General features: G+C 44.7%; 1 protein-coding gene across 11 annotated transcripts in view; it reads right to left on the bottom strand.

Annotated features, from left to right (window-relative positions):
- LOC135910419 (uncharacterized) overlaps positions 1 to 19,542 on the bottom strand; it is a 299,314-nt gene that overhangs the window by 8,053 nt on the left and 271,719 nt on the right. For 2 of the 11 annotated variants that reach the window (XR_011509974.1, XM_070529678.1), the window contains one exon: positions 18,366 to 18,560. The exons of the other annotated variants lie outside the window; for them this stretch is intronic. Coding sequence is in view for 1 of the 2 variants with exons in the window: in XM_070529678.1 (XP_070385779.1) it covers positions 18,478 to 18,560 (83 nt within the window). In the remaining variant the exon portion in view is untranslated. Of the gene's footprint in view, positions 1 to 18,365; positions 18,561 to 19,542 lie in introns of those variants that run through there. 11 annotated transcript variants of the gene reach the window in all.

Genomic DNA, 19,542 nt, shown 5'->3' with positions numbered 1-19,542 from the left:
GGCCGAATAAAGATCGCGAACATCCACGCTCCGACATGTGTGCAAAATACGGGAAGGTGACTGAAGATGAAGGACCAAGTGCCGTGCTAGTGCTACGTGTAATGTAAAAATGAAAAAAAGGAAAAGGAAAGAAAGAACACCCCGTGCCGAGTTGGCGTAACGGTTCGAGCTTTATTTCTGTTTGACTCAGCATGCAACATCATGTGTTCCATGTGATTTATAGATCGGTAAATGTCACAAAACTCAATATTTTGCCGTTCAGAACATGCACCAACCAACCCCAAATTAGCACTACGCTAGAGCTTATTCACATATTGCTGTGCGCTGCTTTGCACTGCATTGCAACACTGGGGTTTGCTGTCCGCAGTAGCAAACCGTCTCGTTGGCCTCCCCACCTTTCTTCTTGCATTCTCTATCAATTTGTATGAAATGTGCTTCCTTGTGGGATAGAACGCGTTCTCCTTTTTCAGAATTCAATTTTTTGTCAAGCAGTTATTGTACTGTTCGAGCTACTGGAGCACAAATGCGAAAACGGAACCGATTTTGTTTTGTTCTCCGTGCTCATAAAGTGCGGCACCAAGGAACAGCTCGTGCTGCGCTTCCGATCTAAGGAGCGGTATACAGAGCTGCAAATGTGCAGTCGGCCTGGTTAGCCGAATTTTATCGTTTCATGTGGAAAAATGGTTAGGGTATGTCTTGATTATTATGTTTATAAATATGATTAAATATGTCTTGATTTGTGATCAAGAGTGGAACAAGGGCGCAAGGAAGCGGAACTGACGCATCAGGAGCGAAGAACAGAAGTGATCGATGGTTAAGCTGATACAGTCTCGGCATGTTCGAATTTGCAAAGTTCGGAATTATTCACTGTGTTGTGTACGCTTGTGTACTCATCACGTGTTGTCATAGCGTTGGGATATTTGTGCTTAATGTGTATCACTTTGCCTACAAAACTCTGCACGTTGCAGCATAAAAAAAGTTGTGCTGTGTTCGGGTGCACGTATGCGCTTGGACAGGTGATAGCCTGCACTCAACGTATTTTCAACAGTCTAACCGCGCTCGTAATTTGCCCAAGAGGTAAGCCCATTTTAATTTAGTTTGGTTTGGATAACGTAGATGTTAAAATAATGCGTGGTAAACCAGTGTCGCGAACAGAAATATTGTTTCAAAATGCCAGTAAGCAGCGTCTTCGGGTGAAACTGATGCAGCAGTGGGTGAAAAGGATCACCCATCTTTACTGGTCGATTCCAATGGTAGCGCGATCGGCTCGATGGAGATTGCAATTTTCAGTGTGACGACTATAACCTCTTGCTCAGTCGTGTTAAAAACGTAGAATACAACTGCATTTAGTTGCGCACTCGTATTGGCGTTTGTACCGGCCAGAGAGCATACAGTATCCGTTGCGGCAACGGAACTAAACGTTCCAGGCAATATCAGAGACTCTCTATGTCTGATCATTGCTTTCTTGCTTGCATGCACGTTCTTATTATTGTGGGAAAAAAACTTCGCTCTGGCTGCTCTGCTGTGTCTTAATTTGGTACAACTGCTCACTGTGCAGCATGACATTTTGCTTGCAAGGATGTCTGCGCAGTCAAGGCATTCGTGTAAGTAAGCAAACTGTAAATGTTGTATCAGCTGCAAAAAATGTGGATATACAAGAGAAGCAAATGCAACAATAATAGACTGTATTTTAAAATTATTTCAGTTATACTACAAAAGCAGAGGGTAGATATCCATAGGAATGAGATTGTATTGATACTTAATAGGAACTAAGTAAATGTCTTCACTAATTATTCACTTTCTTCACTGAAAACTAGTCGCTGAGAACTAGTCTTGATAGAGCTGCGAAGAGGTCTGCAGCCACCGATGGGTACATCATCATCATCATCATCATCACTATCATCATCATCATGTTTTATGTCCGCTGCAGGACGAAGGCCTCTCCCTGCGATCCCCGATTACCCCTGTCCTGCGCCAACCAATGCGACTGGCGATCCTGAACTCTTGTTGCTTTGCCCGGCTATTTATCATGATCTTTGTCTTGTGGATACTAATCTTCAACGCCGCTTTCACACTCTGTCTGTTAAGGTCATCAGTCATTTGTTGTAACTCGTCTGCATTGTTGCTGAATAGAACAATGTCATCGGCAAACCGAAGCTTGCTGGGATATTCGCCGTCGAACTTTACTCCTAAGCCTTCCCCAGTTTCATAGCTTGAATACTTCTTCTAAGCAAGCCGTGAATAGCATTGGAGAGATTGTGTGTCCGTGTCTGACCCCTTTCTTTATACACTCTAAAAACTAGGAAGGGTATCGCAGGAGTGAAGCGGCCGGTTCACTCTTCAAAGCGTCGTTTTACTCTCGCAAAATGTCGAGGAGAGTGAAATGCATTGTTCACTCTCTCACCAAGGAGAGAGTGAAATGTGCTTTTCACTCTCCCCCTTCAGAGAGAGAGAGTAGTTCTACTCTTGCGGCAATAGAGAACAAAACGTAGCGTGATCTTCTGCTTCAACTGTAGGTGGCTGGCCCCGAACATGGCAATGTATCATTCATGCACGCTGAGCAAAGAACACATCGTTTTGCTTCTAAGAGAACAGGCCGCCGCAGTTCAAAGGAACGCGTAGCGAGCGCTCTACTTTTTCACTCGGAGTTCTCCACCGCGCGCGCGCGCGCTCAAGATCGCGGAACAACACAGCACCGAAGAAAGGTGATCTTTTATTGTGTCTGTAGCTCTCAATTTACTCATCACGGCTTTTCTTTGAATGCCTCAACCGTTGAGCTTCCTGCTTCTGCTCCTCCAAGTACATTTGTCGCCGGTTCCATGTGCCTAAAACTGGTATCTGCAGCTCCTTTGTAATTTGAACTTTAAGGATGTCGCTTTCCTTCTATTACCTCCACAGACAATTCTCTGTGACATGCGAAGAATGTCACAGAAGGGAAAAAAAACACTTGGCAATGTCTGCTATGTCTAGCCAAGTGTACAAATTTAAGGACTTTCCAGTACTTCTAAAAATTCCAGGCTTTTCAATGCCTTGAAAATGGCATTTTAGAAATAAAGGGTTTTCAAGGATCGCTACAAACCCTGGTTTCTAGCACCTAAATAATTTTACAAGCTTATTTTGGCATGGAGTTCGGAAATTCATGCTTTTTAGCTAACGCTGCATCATCTCTGTACATTGAAACCACGAGAGCGCAACCATTTTGGAGTAAAGAAAAATACTGAAAGCTTTTAATACCACTCTTTTTCTATGGAGCTTCGTACTGCCTAGTTAGGTTTACGAATGTGCCTGGTTTTGGTGGGCGTTTCTTCGACATTTTCTGTGAGAAGTAGATGACTAACCCCCGTATTCAGAAATGTATATTAATACAAAGCCCATGCTTGACTTTATATAAACGACGCCTGGTGCGAACGTCCCCCAGACGCTCACTGCCTTTCTTTTGGTGCGTTCACGACTTGCGTCATTTAGATCAAGCATGGGCTTCAAGTTATGATGCATTTCTGAATATGGGGGTAAGCGTGCGCTATTTCGGGCAACGCATTGTGCCATTGACACTGAGAGGAAACGGGGAAAACAAAGTTAACGCCCTATACTCCTAAACTTTCGCGTACCTGTGGTGTGCGTGTATCGTGGAAGAAGAAACAGCGCTAACACCAGGACGAAAAAAAGCATCGACCACACCAGCGCTTCGTGGCGTTGTCCATGTTTTTGCGTCGTCCTTGTGTTGCGCTGTTTCTTCTAAAATGCTCAACCAACTAGCCGGCAAGTCTATCCTGTGCATATATATTGAACACACGTATGAATGTAGATGGTCTTCGAAGCTTTTAGAACGAGCGCTGCCACAGGATACGAGCAGTGCACGCGTAACAAGTGGACACATTACTCATTTAAACATGCGTGCCAATGCATGTGACGCGGCTATCGGCATAAGCAGTCTCCAAATGCTGGAATGCGTGCTCTTCAAAACGCTAACGATCCGCTGCTAATGCAGGACAACAGCTCACAGCGGACTGAACCAAACTCTAAACTAATGCACTTGAAAAGAACGCCTACACGGCAGCGTGAGGCACGTCGAAATGCCTGGTACTGGCATCGCAGTTGACCACATACGAATGGAACTGGCGGAAAAAATAAACAGAAATGCTCACCAGTATACGCGCGACTTAAATTCACATACGTGGATGGTTGGCACGATACTTTGTATCCGCGTATTTTCGGAGAACATATAATGCATGGGCTGGAAAAGCACTCGATCGTGAGCTGAACGGCACATTTGTTATTTTCCTGGGGTGACGACAAGCCGTGAATAGTTCTCACGTCGTCGCCTACGTTGTATTCCTCCGTTAGTCGTAGCAAGGAATGGAAATGATGCAAACGCAAACGTATTCCAGTACACAACAGCACAGCACACTGCAGAGAAACTCCAACCACTGCAGCCGATTCCTCAAATACATTTGTTATATATATAACCCCTAAAACAATACGTGCGAGCGTGGTGGCTGTGTGGTGTAATGGTTAGGATGTGTGCTTTGAATTGTATAGATGCGAGTGTACGCGGGTTCGAATCCACGTGATGTATAGAGCGATGTGGTTCTCCATAACTATGTGATTCCCTCGACTATATTGTGTTCTAATTAGACTATGTGTCTCCTGATTGTGAAATGTGCGAAGATAATTGCAGATTAAATGTTATTTAACTTTTTTTTCTCCGCAGTGGCGTTCGCGACGCATACGCATAGGCCGATTCCGAAGCAGTCACGCCTCATGGTAGGCAGCAAATAGCCAGCAAAAATGACTTTCAAATCCTGCATAACTTTGCTCACGCCTATTCTGTAGGCCGCTTGGAATCGGGCCACTGAGTCTGAGGAGCCGCCTAGAGAACGGTGTATCAGCGACCCTAATTTGATCTGATTTCCTGCCTGCATGCGTGGCCAGGACTTCGCTAAGAGGGTATTGGGAAGAGTAGTTGCACTCTGTTTGGGGGAGTAGAAGTACTCGGTCTGGTGGAGTGCCGTTACCCCTACGGTGAGAGTATTACCACTCTGCGGAAGAGTACTAGCACTCCCTGTGGGAAGAGTATTATCACTCTGCAGAAGAGTACTAGCAATCCCTTGCGGCGGAGTAACAAAACTCTGTCAACAGGAGTTGACCTACTCTCTCTCAAAGAGGGTCGATCTACTCTCGAAAAGAGAGTGAAATATGGGACAAGCCGCTACTCCCTCAAAGGGAGTGCCCGGCACTCTCTTAGTTTTTAGAGTGTAGGTATCTTCCTGCTTTTCTTGTGTAGAATTTAGGTAGCTGTCGAAACACTGTAGATATTTTCCAAGGTATTTATGTAAGTGTTCTGTACTTGATTACGTAATGCCTATATAACTGCTGGTACCTCTACTGATTCAAATGCCATTTTCATAATCTATAAAAGTCATATAGAGAGGCTTATTTTACTCTGCGGATTTCTCGAAAACCAGATTGATGACATGGATGTGATCCACTGTAGAGTATTGCTCAGTGTTGCTCTTACTCTATAGGAGATTATTTTGGTAAATAGTTTATATAACACTGGAAGTAAGCTAATCGGCCTATATTTTTTCAATTCTTTCCCGTCTCCATTTTGTGGATTAGTATATATTTGCAGTCTTCCAGTTTTCTGGGACCCCTGCAGTCGATAAGCACTTCGTATAAAGAGCCGCCAGTTTTTCAAGCATTACGTCTCCTCCATCTTTGAATAATTCGACTGTTATTCCATTTTCTCCTGCCGCTCTTCCTTGTTTCATGTCTTGCAAGGTTCTCCTGTCCTCATCGCTAGTTATAGGAGTTCCTGTATTCTATTTATTACCGTTTCTAATTGAGGAATTCTGACTCCTCTGGGCACTGTACTTGTCATTATAAAATTCTTGCGCTGCTTTTACTATATCTTCGAGATTGCTGATGATAATACCTTGCTTATCTTTCAGGGCATACATCTTAGTTTGTCCTATGCCAAGTTTCTTTCTCACTGATTTCAAGCTGTGTTAATTTCTTACGGCTTCGTCAGTCTTTCTCACGTTATAGTTTCGAATATCTCTAATTTTCGCCTTGTTGATCAGTTTTGACAGTTCTGCCAATTATATCCTATCTATTGAGTTGGACAATCATTTTTTGTCGTTTCTTTATTATGCCCTTTGTTACTCGGGAGAGCTTGCCTACTGCTTGACTTGGTGCGTTGCCTCCCACTTCAATTGCTGCCTCTGAAGCCAACCGAGTTACGGTTTCATTCATTAGCTCTATGTCATCATCTCTTTGTTCTAAGGCAGCATATGTGTTTCCAAGTACCAGCCTGAATTTGTGTGTTTTTACCTTTACTTCGTCTAGGTTGACCTGTAGCTTCTTTACCAATTTAGCTTTCTTTCTTCAAATTGAGGTGAATCCTATCCCTTACTAACCTATGATCGCTGCACTATACCCTACCTATCACTTCTACATCCTGCACAATGCTGGAATCAGCAAAAATATCAATACAATTTCATTTCTTGTTTCAACATTAGGGCTTTTCCTGGTCCACTTTCTGTCGCTACGCTTCCTGAAACATGTGTTCATTATTCGAACCTTATTCCTTTCTGCGAATTTTACCAGCATCTCCCCTCTAGCATTCCTGGAATCGACGCCCCAGTTGCCAATTGCTTGATCACCAGCTTGCTTTCCCCCCACCTTTCCATTGAAGTTTCCCATTACTACAGTCTATTGAGTTTGCACATTTCTCATCACTAATTCTACATCTTCATATAACTGATCTACTTCCTCATCATCGTGATTGGATGTTTGAGCGTAGGTTTGTACTACCTTTAATCTAGACCTTTTATTAAGTTTGGTTGCGAATACAGCTACCACCTCAGTAATGCTGCACAATTCGTCAATGTGACCCGCTATGTCCTTATGGATTAGGAATCTTACCCGTATTGCTTCATGTCTAGGAGACCTCTATAGCAGGGGACGTGTCCGGTATTCAGCAATGTATAAGCCTCACAGTTCTAATCTCACTAATGTTGATTGTATCCCAAACAATGTCTGATAATTCCTCAAACACTCCTGCTAAGCTAGCCTCCCTCGAGAGTGTTCGGGTGTTGAACGTTGCAAAGGTCAGTTTCCATTGGCGGCCTGTCCGGATCCAGAGATTCTTAGCACCCTCTGCTGCGTTACCGATCTGACAACCGCCTTCGTCAGGTGCTGCGCAGCTGCTTTCGCCTGAGGGCCATTGGGTAATTGAGTTGGGTAATTGGGTAATTGGGAGGGGGTGGCCGAATACTGCACCAGTGGGTCAATTCCTGCTCTGGTGAGGGAGTGTCTTGCTGATGTTTTGTGGGCCTTCCCAATTTGGTTGTAGCTGGATTAGTATAGCCCCACTCGCTCTCGGCACCTTGCACCGGTGACAGGCGTCACTCCAAGCCTGCAAGAATTCGTGCAGTGGAAGGGTGAGGGGATTTTTTTTTGCTCTCAGCTTTTTGCTACCAGAATCATGGTCATTTACTTAGCTCTATAGGTGATCATTGTTAGTGGCATTCATTCATTATTGCTACACATCTGGCAGAGTGCAGCTGTGGTAATATGGGAAGGTGTTAATATTGTTACGTGAACGAGGGATTAAGAACTGGAGGCCATTTACATATTTACAAATGATAACTGCAGCTCTGGCCAGTACAGCCGACAGCTCGATAGCCGGAGAGCATTCATCATCGTCGTCGGGGCGCTCGCGTGCTTCGTCCACAAGAAACACGCAATATGCATGTATCATCTCCGGCGGCAGAAGCACCGTCCCTGTGCGTCTAAATGTCGGTGATAACAACAGAGTAATCTGCTTTGAGGCGTGCGACATGCACAAAATCAGTGTAATTCGGAGCATATGAGGCACTGGTACCGTCTGGGGTGATTTCGTACGTAACTGGAGTCACGGCGCGCAGCACTGGCTACGGGCCTGTGCACTGAGACAAGAGTTTTTTCTGTCACGCCAACGTGACGAGTCGGGGATCACAGAAGTAACAAAGATACAGGCGAAACGTGGCCGTCTCTGTTTTTGCGATCGTACAAATGCGGCTCCTTGCCTTGGGAGGTTCGGAGGTGAGCGCAGGCAATTTGGCGTGCTTGGGCTGCCCAGGTGATGGCTTCAAGTGCATACTCGCTGGCCTCTGCTGCGGCGGTCGAAAGGAATGCGTCCAATGGCAATGTGAGTTCTTGGCCGTTCGACGGAAAGATCGAGAAATAACCGGCAGTGTCGAGACGCGAAGAATTATATGCAAAACTGACATAGGGTAGGGCTACGTCCGAATCAGTATGGTCGGATGAGACATACTTCGCAAGCGTGTCTGTAACGTTGCGTTTCAAAAGCTCCGTAAGACCCTTAGTCGGGGGAAGGTTAGACATAGTGAGCTTGTGCTTAGTTGAACAGGACTACAGGGTGTCGGCGACGACTTTACAATGAAATGTCTGACTACCGCCAGTGAGGAGTTGGTGTGGTGCACCACGCTGCAGAGCCACGTCGCATAAAATAAAATCGCCGACATCTGTGGCGCAGTTTTTTCTAGCGCTCTACTGATGGCTTAGCGTGTGGCGTAATTTGTCGCCACAGCGATAGACCTTGCCAGACTTGGGTGGAGAAAAACAGCAAAGTAAGTCAGAGCAAAATTAAACGCCTCCGAAAGACGCACAAAACATTCACTCCACAATTTTTGGAGCTAAAGCATGATCTGCAAAGTAAAATAAGCAAGAAGCAAGTTTTTCAGCAACACTACTGCCCACTTCTTTAAAAGTGGTCCTAGCAAGTTCTGGCGCTAACTCAAAGTAAGAAGGAGATTAAGGAAGTCAAAGCTGATAATATTCTGGATGAACCAACTTCTTACGCAGATACGTGTAATCAGTACTTTCAATCTGTCTTTTTTTTTAAATGAATGACGAATAAAACCTGGCGAATGTTTACCCTGTATTAGAAAATGAATTGGATTTAATTAGTGAGAGGGTTCTTGTCATGCTAGCCTTGACGGACTGTCAAATGCATTTTTAAGTCTTTATGCTCAACAAATCTCACATTTTTTACTACAATATTTCACGTTTCAATAACATCTGGTGTCGTACCGGCTGACTGGCATACAGCCCGTGTGGTGCCTGTCCATAAAGCCGGTGACCGGCTACTTCCTAAAAATTACCGTCGTCTTCTTGTTACTAGTAGTTGTTGCAAGCTTTTGGAAGACATAGTCGTGACTTTTATTCAGGAATTCATTATTGAAAACGATATTTTGTCTCCCCGACAGCACGATTTCGAAAGGGTCTACTTTTAACAACACAGCTACTTTCGACGGTACCCGAGATATCGAGTGTACTTGACCTGTCCGGTCAAATTGATATTCTGTTTTTAGACTTATCGAACGCCCTCGATAGAGTGCCTCATGGAAAATTATTGTATAAATTAGAGTGTACAGTGTTACCTTTGTACACCATTCAGTGAATTCCCTCGTACCTAGCCGATAGAAAGCAGTTTTTGGAAATTGATCATTGTCTGTCAAGTGCGCTGTCTGTTACTTCGGGCATTCCACAGACGAGAGTTTTAGGTCCGCTATTGTTTCTTCTTTATGTTAATGATTTGGTGGACGTAATGCCTCATGATGTATCCATAAGAATGTTTGTTGATGATTGTGCTGTCTTTAGGAAAAAATCTTCCGCAAATGATCATTTCTTTTTGCAAAAAACTATTTTGGCACTCAATGATCGGTGTATGCCTTGGGGTACGTGTGGCGCTAAATTCGGAAAAGAACTGCACTTTTACGTGTCACAAAGAAAAAAATGTCCTAGTTTATTTTCTTATCAACTCCATAAGCAGCCTGTATTAGAAGTTTCCAAATATAAATATTTGGGGTGACTCTAACTAATGAGCTTGCTCGGTCAGAGCTTATATTGGACATTACTTCATCAGATCTGCGGAAGCTGTAATTCCTTAAAAAACTTGAACATGCTCCAGTTAGTACCAAAAGGTTAGCTTACAATACATGTATTTGGTCAAAACTATAGTATGCTGCTGAAGTTTAGAATCACCATTATGAGAAGGATGTCATGCAACTCGAAAGGGACCAAAGAAAGGTAACAAGAATCATTGTTGGTAGATACAGAAGGCATGATTCGTCATCTTTATTGATGCAGACGTACAAAGCACCTACTCTCGAGGCTCACCGGAAAATTAGTCGACTTAGCGTTCTTCACAATTAGCTTGCATGAAAAACTAAATTAATACTTCCCAATTGCATAAAACATTTAACTACAAGGACAACTAGACGTAGCCATGAATACTCTTTCTCGCCAATTTTCGCTAGAGCTGATGCAGGCAAGTACATATCCCCCCCCCCCGAACAGTGTCTGAATGGAATTCTTTGCCCCGAACGATTTCAGAATCCGCCGGCTTTATGAAAATACTCGATTCTCACATTGTATACTTCGATGGTTGAACATTGCTACTGTCTTCGTGTTCTCTTGATATTTATTTATGTTGATCTCCATTGCATTGTATGTATCCTGTGTAGCCCTCCTGCTAGGGCCAAATTACTGGCCTGCAGTGTTGTGGAAATAAAATAAATAAATAAACCAAGCGAAAGAACGACTCCAAAGAATGTCGTGTGCTTGAAGGCACCCGGCAGACAGCGTCAATGGTGCTCTTCGGCACTGACATTTCTCGCACGAAGCATCGCATTTCCGGACGGATTGGGTAAGGCTGGGGCAAAAGAAGCTGCGATGAATCCGGTCGTAGGTGCGGTAGGCGCCAAGGTAATTTGCCATTGGTAAATCATGGAGTTCTTGGATAACAGCTGACCGGAGGTACTTGGGAATGAGGAGCATTACGGCAGGACCATGGGGTCGTACATTGTGGCGGTTTAATGCGCCATCCGGAGAACAAACAGGTGAAGGGGCGAATCAGAAGACGAAAATTCAAGGCATCAATGATGACGCACAAGGTAACATACGGCGTTGCTCGTCGGCAATGTGTAGCAGCTGAGAAACGAAGAAAACGCAAGTGTCGGCATCGGGGTCACGGTCGGCGGGTGGTTCGTCCACTGGATAGTGTGATAAACAGTCTGGGTCTTGATGTAATTGGCCCGACTTGTACACTACTGCATAGATATTTTTTCAGCCACTGAGCGCAGCGACCAAGCAGCCCGGTGGATCCTTCAGTGAGGAAAGCCAGCAGAACGCGTGGTGGTCCGTGATTACAGAGAATTGCGTGCCATACAAGTGCAGCCGGAATTTGGAAACCTCCCAGATGAGAGCCAGGCATTCACAATGTGTAATCGAATAGTGGGCTCGAAATAGTGGGCTTGGCTCGGTAATTTTGGTGGGCTTGGTTGCTGTACCACAATGCAGACAACTAACCCGTTGCTCTTCGCTACGCAGGTGCTCGTAGCGATCATCACCCCCGAGCAGCTGTCATCACGGATACGTCCGGTTATCAAGACGCCAGTGGAATGTGCGCTGCTGCCCCTCATCAATAAAACCGGTAAATGGTCACCTTGTACGCCATCTGGCGCGTACGCCATTGTATTCGACTGTGCAACCTCATCTGTGTCAGCGCCACCATGCGACATCTGGATGCTGGATTTCCTGTGGAAGGCCCCATCGGCACTGACACGAGGGCTCCCGCCGAGTATAAAGCAGCAGCGATTGTCGACACCACCCTGTGGGCTCGGTTGCTGCACCACATTGCAGACAACTAACCCGTTGCTCTTCGCTACGCAGGTTGGTACCAAGTATTCTCTTTTTGCAAAGAAGTCGAGCAATTATATTCTGGTGCAGCGCATGAGGCCCCGGTGCCATGTCGCTATTGCTCTTGAGAGTGTTTGTGCCATTCGGTCCTTGCTTCTCTTGTCAGGAGACATCGAGTCTAACCCGGGTCCCGATGGTGCTGACCTTGTACTAAAAGAGCTGCAAAAACTATCAGCCAGCCATTAAGAAATAATTATACAAATGAAAGACATTAAGAACCAACTGCTCCCAACAAATAAGATGGTGCCCGATTTGGCTTCCAGAGTGACAATAGTAGAAAAATTTTGCCAAAGCATCATCCTGTTGCGAAATTAAATTGAAGCCGTAAAAACAGAAAGTGCTAAAATTACTGACCTGGCCACTTGCTTCGAACGGCGTATGGATGACGCTGAAAACCAATCGCGCAGAAATAACCCAATCTTTTATGATGTTCCTGATACTAATCCCTCGGAGCCATTCGCCCTGTCTGAAGAAGCCGTAACCCAGCTGTGCTCTCAGCACCTTAACATTACCATGGATACAAAAGAAATTGAATGAGTACATCGTCTCGGGAGGCATACCGCCGGGCGCCGGCGCCCTATAATTGTTAAATTTACGTACTTTAATAACACAAAAGACACTGTCCTATCCAATGGCCGTAAGCTCAAAAGCAGTGAACACAGTGGCGGCGAAGATTTTTCTAAAGCACAATCTGCTCGCTTTTCATTGCATTACAAAACATAGCACATAGGTACTAAACGCTACATATTTGACGAGACATCACAGACCGTCAAAGAAACAGCATAGCAATCGCATTATCCCACGAATATAAGAGCTCGCCCTACCATCCTACGTAATAATCTGTCTTTTTGAGTAATTTTCACGAACACACGCAGCTTTCTGCCAAAGCGTGAACACGTATCAAATCTTATGACATTATCCGCCAGTAACTTACTGATACTAACAGAAACGTGGCTTACAAAATAAATCAGTGACGCAGAAGTCCTGGCCCATCTTCCCAGCTTCGACGTTTATCGAAGTGATCGGAGAGACGCACGTGGCGGAGGTGTTCTGATTCCCGTGAACCAACAATTGCCGTGCACACGAATTAACATTGACAGCCACCTGGAAACACTGTGGTTAAAATGTTAATGTTGCCTACAAACAGTACTGCTAGGCGTTTGTTACAGAACCCCTCACCATCAACCAGACTTTTCTAATCTCTTAAATAACATATTAAACGAAATTACTTGAAAGCAACCCAGTGCTGTTATTCTCCATTTTGGGGACATTAATTTTCCCGACATTAACTGGCACAATGGCACTGCTTTACTAACAAATCAGACTGAAGCAAGCGCCTTTATACAAATGTGTTTAAATTACAATTTAACACAGCTAGTAGTGGAGCCAACCCGTGTGTCGGGGACATCTGCCAATATTTTAGATCTTACACTAACCAGTCATCCTGAAAGCTTAACATCCCTTACATATCTTTGTGAGATTAGCGATCACAAAGTTATTCATGCTGCCTTCACTTTCGCTCCTCTACCCCTTGACATGCACGAGAAGACAATTTTTTTATATGACAAAGGTAACTATGAGGCTATAAATACTGAATCAAACGCATTCTTTTCTACCTTTGCAGATGAATTTAACAACCACTCGATTTATGATAACTGGCTGTTGTGTAACACTAAACTGTGTGAACTAAAGAACCAATTTATTCCCAGGATAACCATTCCATCCAATCGACAAAAACCATGGTTTACGAGAACCTTAAAACGGCTAGAAAATAAAAAAGCGCCTTTATCGCTACGGTAAAGTTAAGGCAAGCTCAGTCACATGGGAGAAATATCACGCTGCTGAAACTGCGTACTTAATCGGAATTCGCGATGCTAAGCAAGCCTTTTTTCACTATGACCGGCCAAACATTTTACTTACTAATTCTGGCAGGTGATAAACTCCAAAGACGCGCATATCAATAATCTTACTAACGAGCTGGGTGAATTGGTGACAGGTTTTACCTGCGCTAATATGTTTAGCAACGCATTTTCTTCAGTCTTCACTAATGAAATGGACACACTTCTTCCCCCGCCAACTACAAATATACAATGCAACATGTCAACCATCACATTCACAGTACGCGGGCTCTTATCTGTGATAGAAAATATGAAGTTATCTTCATCTTCTGGCATCGATGGCATTAATTCTAAGCTACTAAAAACACGAAACACATTGCTGCAGAGTTGCTTTTCGCAGGCACCATGCCAGACGAGTGGAAGATGGGGAAGGTTACTCCAGTCTACAAATCGGGCAACAAAAATTCTCCGCTAAATTACCACGCCATCTGCAATATCATGGAGCATGTAATCTACTCTCATATTATGAACTTTCTAGACGCTAACAACTTTTTTGATGCTTCACAGCATGGATTCTGCAGAGGCCGTTCTTGCGAGACCCAGCTTTCACTATTTCTTCATGACGTTCATTCTAATCTTGACCATAACATACAAATAAACGCCATATTTTTGGATTACGCGAAAGCGTTTGACAAAATAGCTCATCAACGCTTATTACTAAAACTTTCTCCAGTGAATTTGCATCCTGATATCCTAAAATGGCTTGACCAATTTTTAACTAACCGCTCATATATGTCTCATTTATTAACCACGCTTCAAACATTACACTCGTCACATCAGGCGTACCACATGGGTCCGTCCTGGGCCCCCTTCTTTTCTTAATTTACATTAACGACTTACCCTCTCATGTGTCCTGCCATATCGGTATGTTTGCCTATGACGGCATTATTTACTGCGTGGTCAATGCTATCACTGACCAAATAACGCTTTCAATCTGACCTTAACCGCGTACAAGAATGGTGAGATGTTTGGCTGATCACACTGAACTCTAATAAATGTGAGCTTGTCTCATTTACCCGTCGTCATCATCCTCTTCACTTTTCTTATCGGATTGGTGACGTCACCGTGGCATCAGTGGAATCCTACAAATATCTAGGTATCACCTTAACTAATGATCTAACCTGGAATGCGCATGTTCCTAATGTTATTTCTTCATCTAACAAAACATTGGGACTTCTAAGACGTCACCTTCACCTCGCTCCATTGCATGTAAAACTGTTAGCCTATAGTTCATTGGTAAGAACGAAACTTGAATACGCATCTGCCATCTGGGATCCGCATCAATCATGTCTCGCCAATGCCCTCGAGGCCGTTCAAAATCGCGCCACCAGGTATATTCATTCCACATACTCTTACAGCATCAGCATATCATCTTTAAAAAGAGAATCTAATCTTTCTTATCGCTTCTATCCCTTCGTCGCCGCATTGCCACCCTTTCCCTCTTCCACAGGTTCTACTATTGGACGCTAATCGACCACCATACATTGTTCCGCCAACGCACCGGTCACGATGCATTGGCCATCGCCAGCAGGTAGCATAACCACATTCACGCACAAATACATTTTCAGCCTCATTTTTCTACCGTGCATATAAAGACTGCAATGGCCTTCCTCATCAGATCGCTGCCATCACCTGCTCCTCACAATTTGTTCAAGATGTAAAAACTTATCTACAGAATTGAATCCATTATAACACTTGTTTGTATATGTTGTATTCCCACCCCTTATGTAATACCCCTACTACGGGGTCTTTAAGGCAATAAAATGAAATGAAATGAAATGAAAAGCTGCTCTCAGCTTCTGCGAGAGCAGCTACTGCTTCTGAGCTGAGCTGAGCTGAGCTGAGCTGAGCTTCTGCGAGGTTATAGCACGACTTTGGCCCTATTGGCACTGGACGAAGACGGCTTTGATACCGTGACCACTGGCACCGGTACGCGCCTCTGTAGGCGAGGGCGGGTCAAAGTGGGCCAGTGTAGGTGGCGTGGTCAGAATATTGGTTAGGTGGGCAAACGCGGCAGTTTGAGCGGGGCCCCACGTAAATGGCACGTCATTATTCAAAAGAGCAGTAGGTGGTCGGGCAATCGCTGCGAAGTCTCTAACGAAGCGTCGGGAGTAGAAGCAGAATCCTACAAAACTTCGGACGTCTTTGACAGACTGATGTACAGGGAAAGACCGGACAGCACAAATTTTCTCCGCGTCTGGTGGAAGACCGGAAGCTTCAACGAGGTGGCCCAGCACTGTAATCAGCTGACGAGCGAAGTGACACTTTCATGAAGTTAGTTGGATCCCGGCCTCGCGGAAGACTTACAGAACCGCTGATAAGCGCTCAAGGTGTGCCATGATTGTAGGCGAACATACGAGAACATCTTCTAGGTAGCAAAGGCATGTTGGCGGTTTGAACCTTTGAAGCAAAGAGTCCATCATACGTTCGAATGTTGCTAGGGTGTTGCATAAAAGCAATGACATAACTCTGAATTGATATAGGCCATCAGGGGTGACGAACGCGGTCTCCTCTAGGTCTTTTTCATCCACAGAAATTTGCCAATAACCAGAGCAAAGGTGTATTGATGAAAAGTAGTTGGCACCGTGGACACAATCGAGGGCGTCGTCAATGCGAGGCAAGGGGTAAACCTCTTTCTTGGTAATGTGGTTTAGATGACGATAATCTACGCAGACACGCCATGTGCCATCTTTCTTTTTAGCAGGCACTACGGGCGACGCCCAAGGGCTCAACAAATGTTCAACAATGTCTGTGGCAAGCATCTTGTTCACGTTATCTTGAATAACTTTACGCTCCGGAGCAGAAACTCGATATGGCCGGCTATGAATAGGGCTCGCATCAGCAGTTTTTATGTGATGCTTAACAATTGAAGTCTGGCTCAATTGGCGATTGTTGAGGTTGAAGATATCGTGGTAGGAAACCAAAAGGTGGTACAGAGCTGCTGCTTGTTCATGCAATAGGTCCGCAGCAATCATAAGACGAAATGTTGCGTTAGGGAAAATAGCATCCTGTGGACATGGTGAAGAATCTGAGCAGACGTCTACTGCAAACGTCGTAACGTGGTCATCTCATATAGCACGCAGCATTGCAACCAATATGCTTAGGAGTAGAAGTTCCTTTCAGTAAAGCAATAAAGGGCGCTAGTTGAAGGACGTTCATGATTATATTGCGCTTAATTTGTGCTACGTGCGTCCACGCCCTGTCTTTCACCTAAAATTATCAGTGTAACACTAATTGCAATAAATCATCAACTTCCTTTCTGAGGCCAAAATTGACGACAGGGAGGCATGTCCAGTTATCGGCAATGCTGACGACGGAATGGGGCTCAGTGATATTCTGCATCAAAAGAAAGTCATGCAAAGGTGCGGCGACGTAATCTCACCATAGGGCACGGTAAAAGATGATAGCAAATCGACGAAAGTTGAGGCTTTAGGCGGTAGGTGGACGACTGCAGTCGTACTAAAGCTGTTTGTCAGTTCGGCACGATTATGCGCGAGTAGAGTAAGTTCGAGGCAAAGGGTACCGGCAGAACAGTCCATCAAAGCCGAATGCGCCGTAACAAAGTCGAGTCTGAGGATTAGGTCATGGGGACAATTGGTCAGCACTGTAAAAAGAACAGGAGCGTAGGGGTGGGCGATACTTAAACGGAAGTACGCATTCCAGTGACGTCAACAGTGCCGCCATCGGCCACGCGTACGGCTCATATAACAGCAGGCGTGAGAACCATTCCGACTCGATGACGGAGGTTGCAACGCATTATCCGTACCTGGGCTCCAGTATTTATCAACACCGTCAACGGTACACCGTCGACGTGAACATCAAGTTCTGGTTCATTCGGAACATCACTGGGGGATTTCGACACGACGAAGATAGCGCAGCATAACTGGTCGGTGACGAACGGCGGCGTGGCTGGGGCGACGGGGACCGACGGCACAGAGGTGACGGCGAGCGAGCAGGATGACTGTCGCCGATGGATACGTTAGAGGCAAGAGGCATACGGTGATGCAAGTAATGGCGCAAGTCGGCATACGGGAGAGGAGACGGGAAAAAGGAGCTCGAATTCGGCGACGTCCAGCTGGTGGGGCAGTGGTGAGTGACGCGGCCAATGCGGAGGCAACGGAAGGAAATGGGCTTGTCGTCTGGAGTTCTCAACTCGGAAAGATTGCTGTATGTATCTGGGAGGGGATTACAGATGGCTGTACCCTTATGAAAATATGAGATGAGTTTCACATGAAAGTCTGACGAGTTTTGACATCACAGCCATTAGACTTTCTGACGAGTTTCTTTGGAATTTTCTGATGTATTCCTAATGTCATTCTATAACATATTGGCCACCGTCTTTCTGTAGAACTCTTGACGAGTGCTTTTCTTGTGAGCATGAAATGTCTTCCTAATGTGCGCTCCAAAGCAGTTTTCTTGTGACTTTCTCACGTCTTCCTAGCGAATCTCTAATGAGCTTATACATTAGACTGCCGGTGCTCGTATTACTCCTATAACAAAATTGGCCACCACGTGTGGTAACATTTTCTCATGTGTCCCAATGGTAGTCAGACCTTATTTAAATATGTTACCTTTGCGTGACTATCTTTGGTGCTATATATATGCAGCCTGTATGCATGTATGTCCAGTGAAGATGCAGCACTTCTGACATGTACATGGGCCCTACATATGCTGCATGTTAGACATTACTCAACGAAAGAAATTTAACAAAAACATTTATTGGGCATATCAACGCTTCCTTAAATGCAGAAGGAGGTTAAATGAAAGGAAAACACAGTATTAGCCTGGTTACGGATGTGATATCTCCCTTTCATTTAATCTCGCTACTTATCACTGAGGAGAGGCTGTTCTTGAGGTGGAGTGTTGTCATCTTGAAGTAAGTGCATGTGTACCCTGCATGGTAGAAAGGACAGATAATTAACAAAACTTGGCAATCAACCACAGAAATACACGCTGTATCACTTGCTGCAGAACGGTCTGGAGACGTTATAGCTAGTTCTGCGAAAAATTTATGTGCTGTCGGTTCACACAAAGTTGAGGAACCACTGTGTGGCCTTTGGGTGCAGCAGTAACTACAGTAAGCAGAAATTGCTCTTGGCTGAACAAATGTGCAACATGGATCAGCTGTGGCATGTGTACATGTCGTGAACTACTTCAGCTATATCGGTTTCCACTTGACAAAGGACAGCAGTGTCTGTGGATTGCTAGCGTGAATGAGAAATTCTCACTAATTACTTGGCATGGAAATGAGCGTAGGAGTGTTTGTGTATGGGCAACCCAATGCATGCCAGAGACATCCAAGTGCCAGTCGTTATAGAATATTTGCATCAGCTACGGGCACAGTTCTCATACATTCCAAGCCTACTATGTCATGCATGTGTTGGCCTCCTGAATGATGGCATATATCCCATTCAAGAAATACACCACACCATGTCTGGGGTTTTTTATCATTTACACCCGAGCACTGCTTTCAGAGGGAGGGCACAAGTTGAAAAACAAATGCGTAGAAGCATGACAAACAAGCTTGCATAAAAATAATTTAATAAATAAGCATGGTGGTTGCTATGCCACGTCATTAGAGAGTATTCCTCTTTGTCATGCAATCATAATGAGCGTCGACTGACACGTCCCATTTTTGGCTGTGGTATTCTTCACTGATTTTGTTGTATCAGTCGGTTGCCATAGGCGAACGAAACAGATAAACAAGCTAAATCCAGTGCACAGCTTGTCGGGTCAATGCATGGTCAAATAAGACGAGCACACTGGTCCTTTGAGTGATTATGGTGCTCTCCTAGGCGCATGCTGAGGCACCGGCTAGTCAGCGTGCCCGATGTACATTGGACCAAATATGCACGTGATCAAAAGAGTAGCCTAC

Source organism: Dermacentor albipictus, unplaced genomic scaffold, assembly GCF_038994185.2.
Source record: "Dermacentor albipictus isolate Rhodes 1998 colony unplaced genomic scaffold, USDA_Dalb.pri_finalv2 scaffold_27, whole genome shotgun sequence".
NCBI lineage: Eukaryota > Metazoa > Arthropoda > Arachnida > Ixodida > Ixodidae > Dermacentor > Dermacentor albipictus.
The sequence above is the reverse complement of the archived record's forward strand: the minus strand, read 5'-3'. Positions and strand labels throughout refer to the sequence as shown.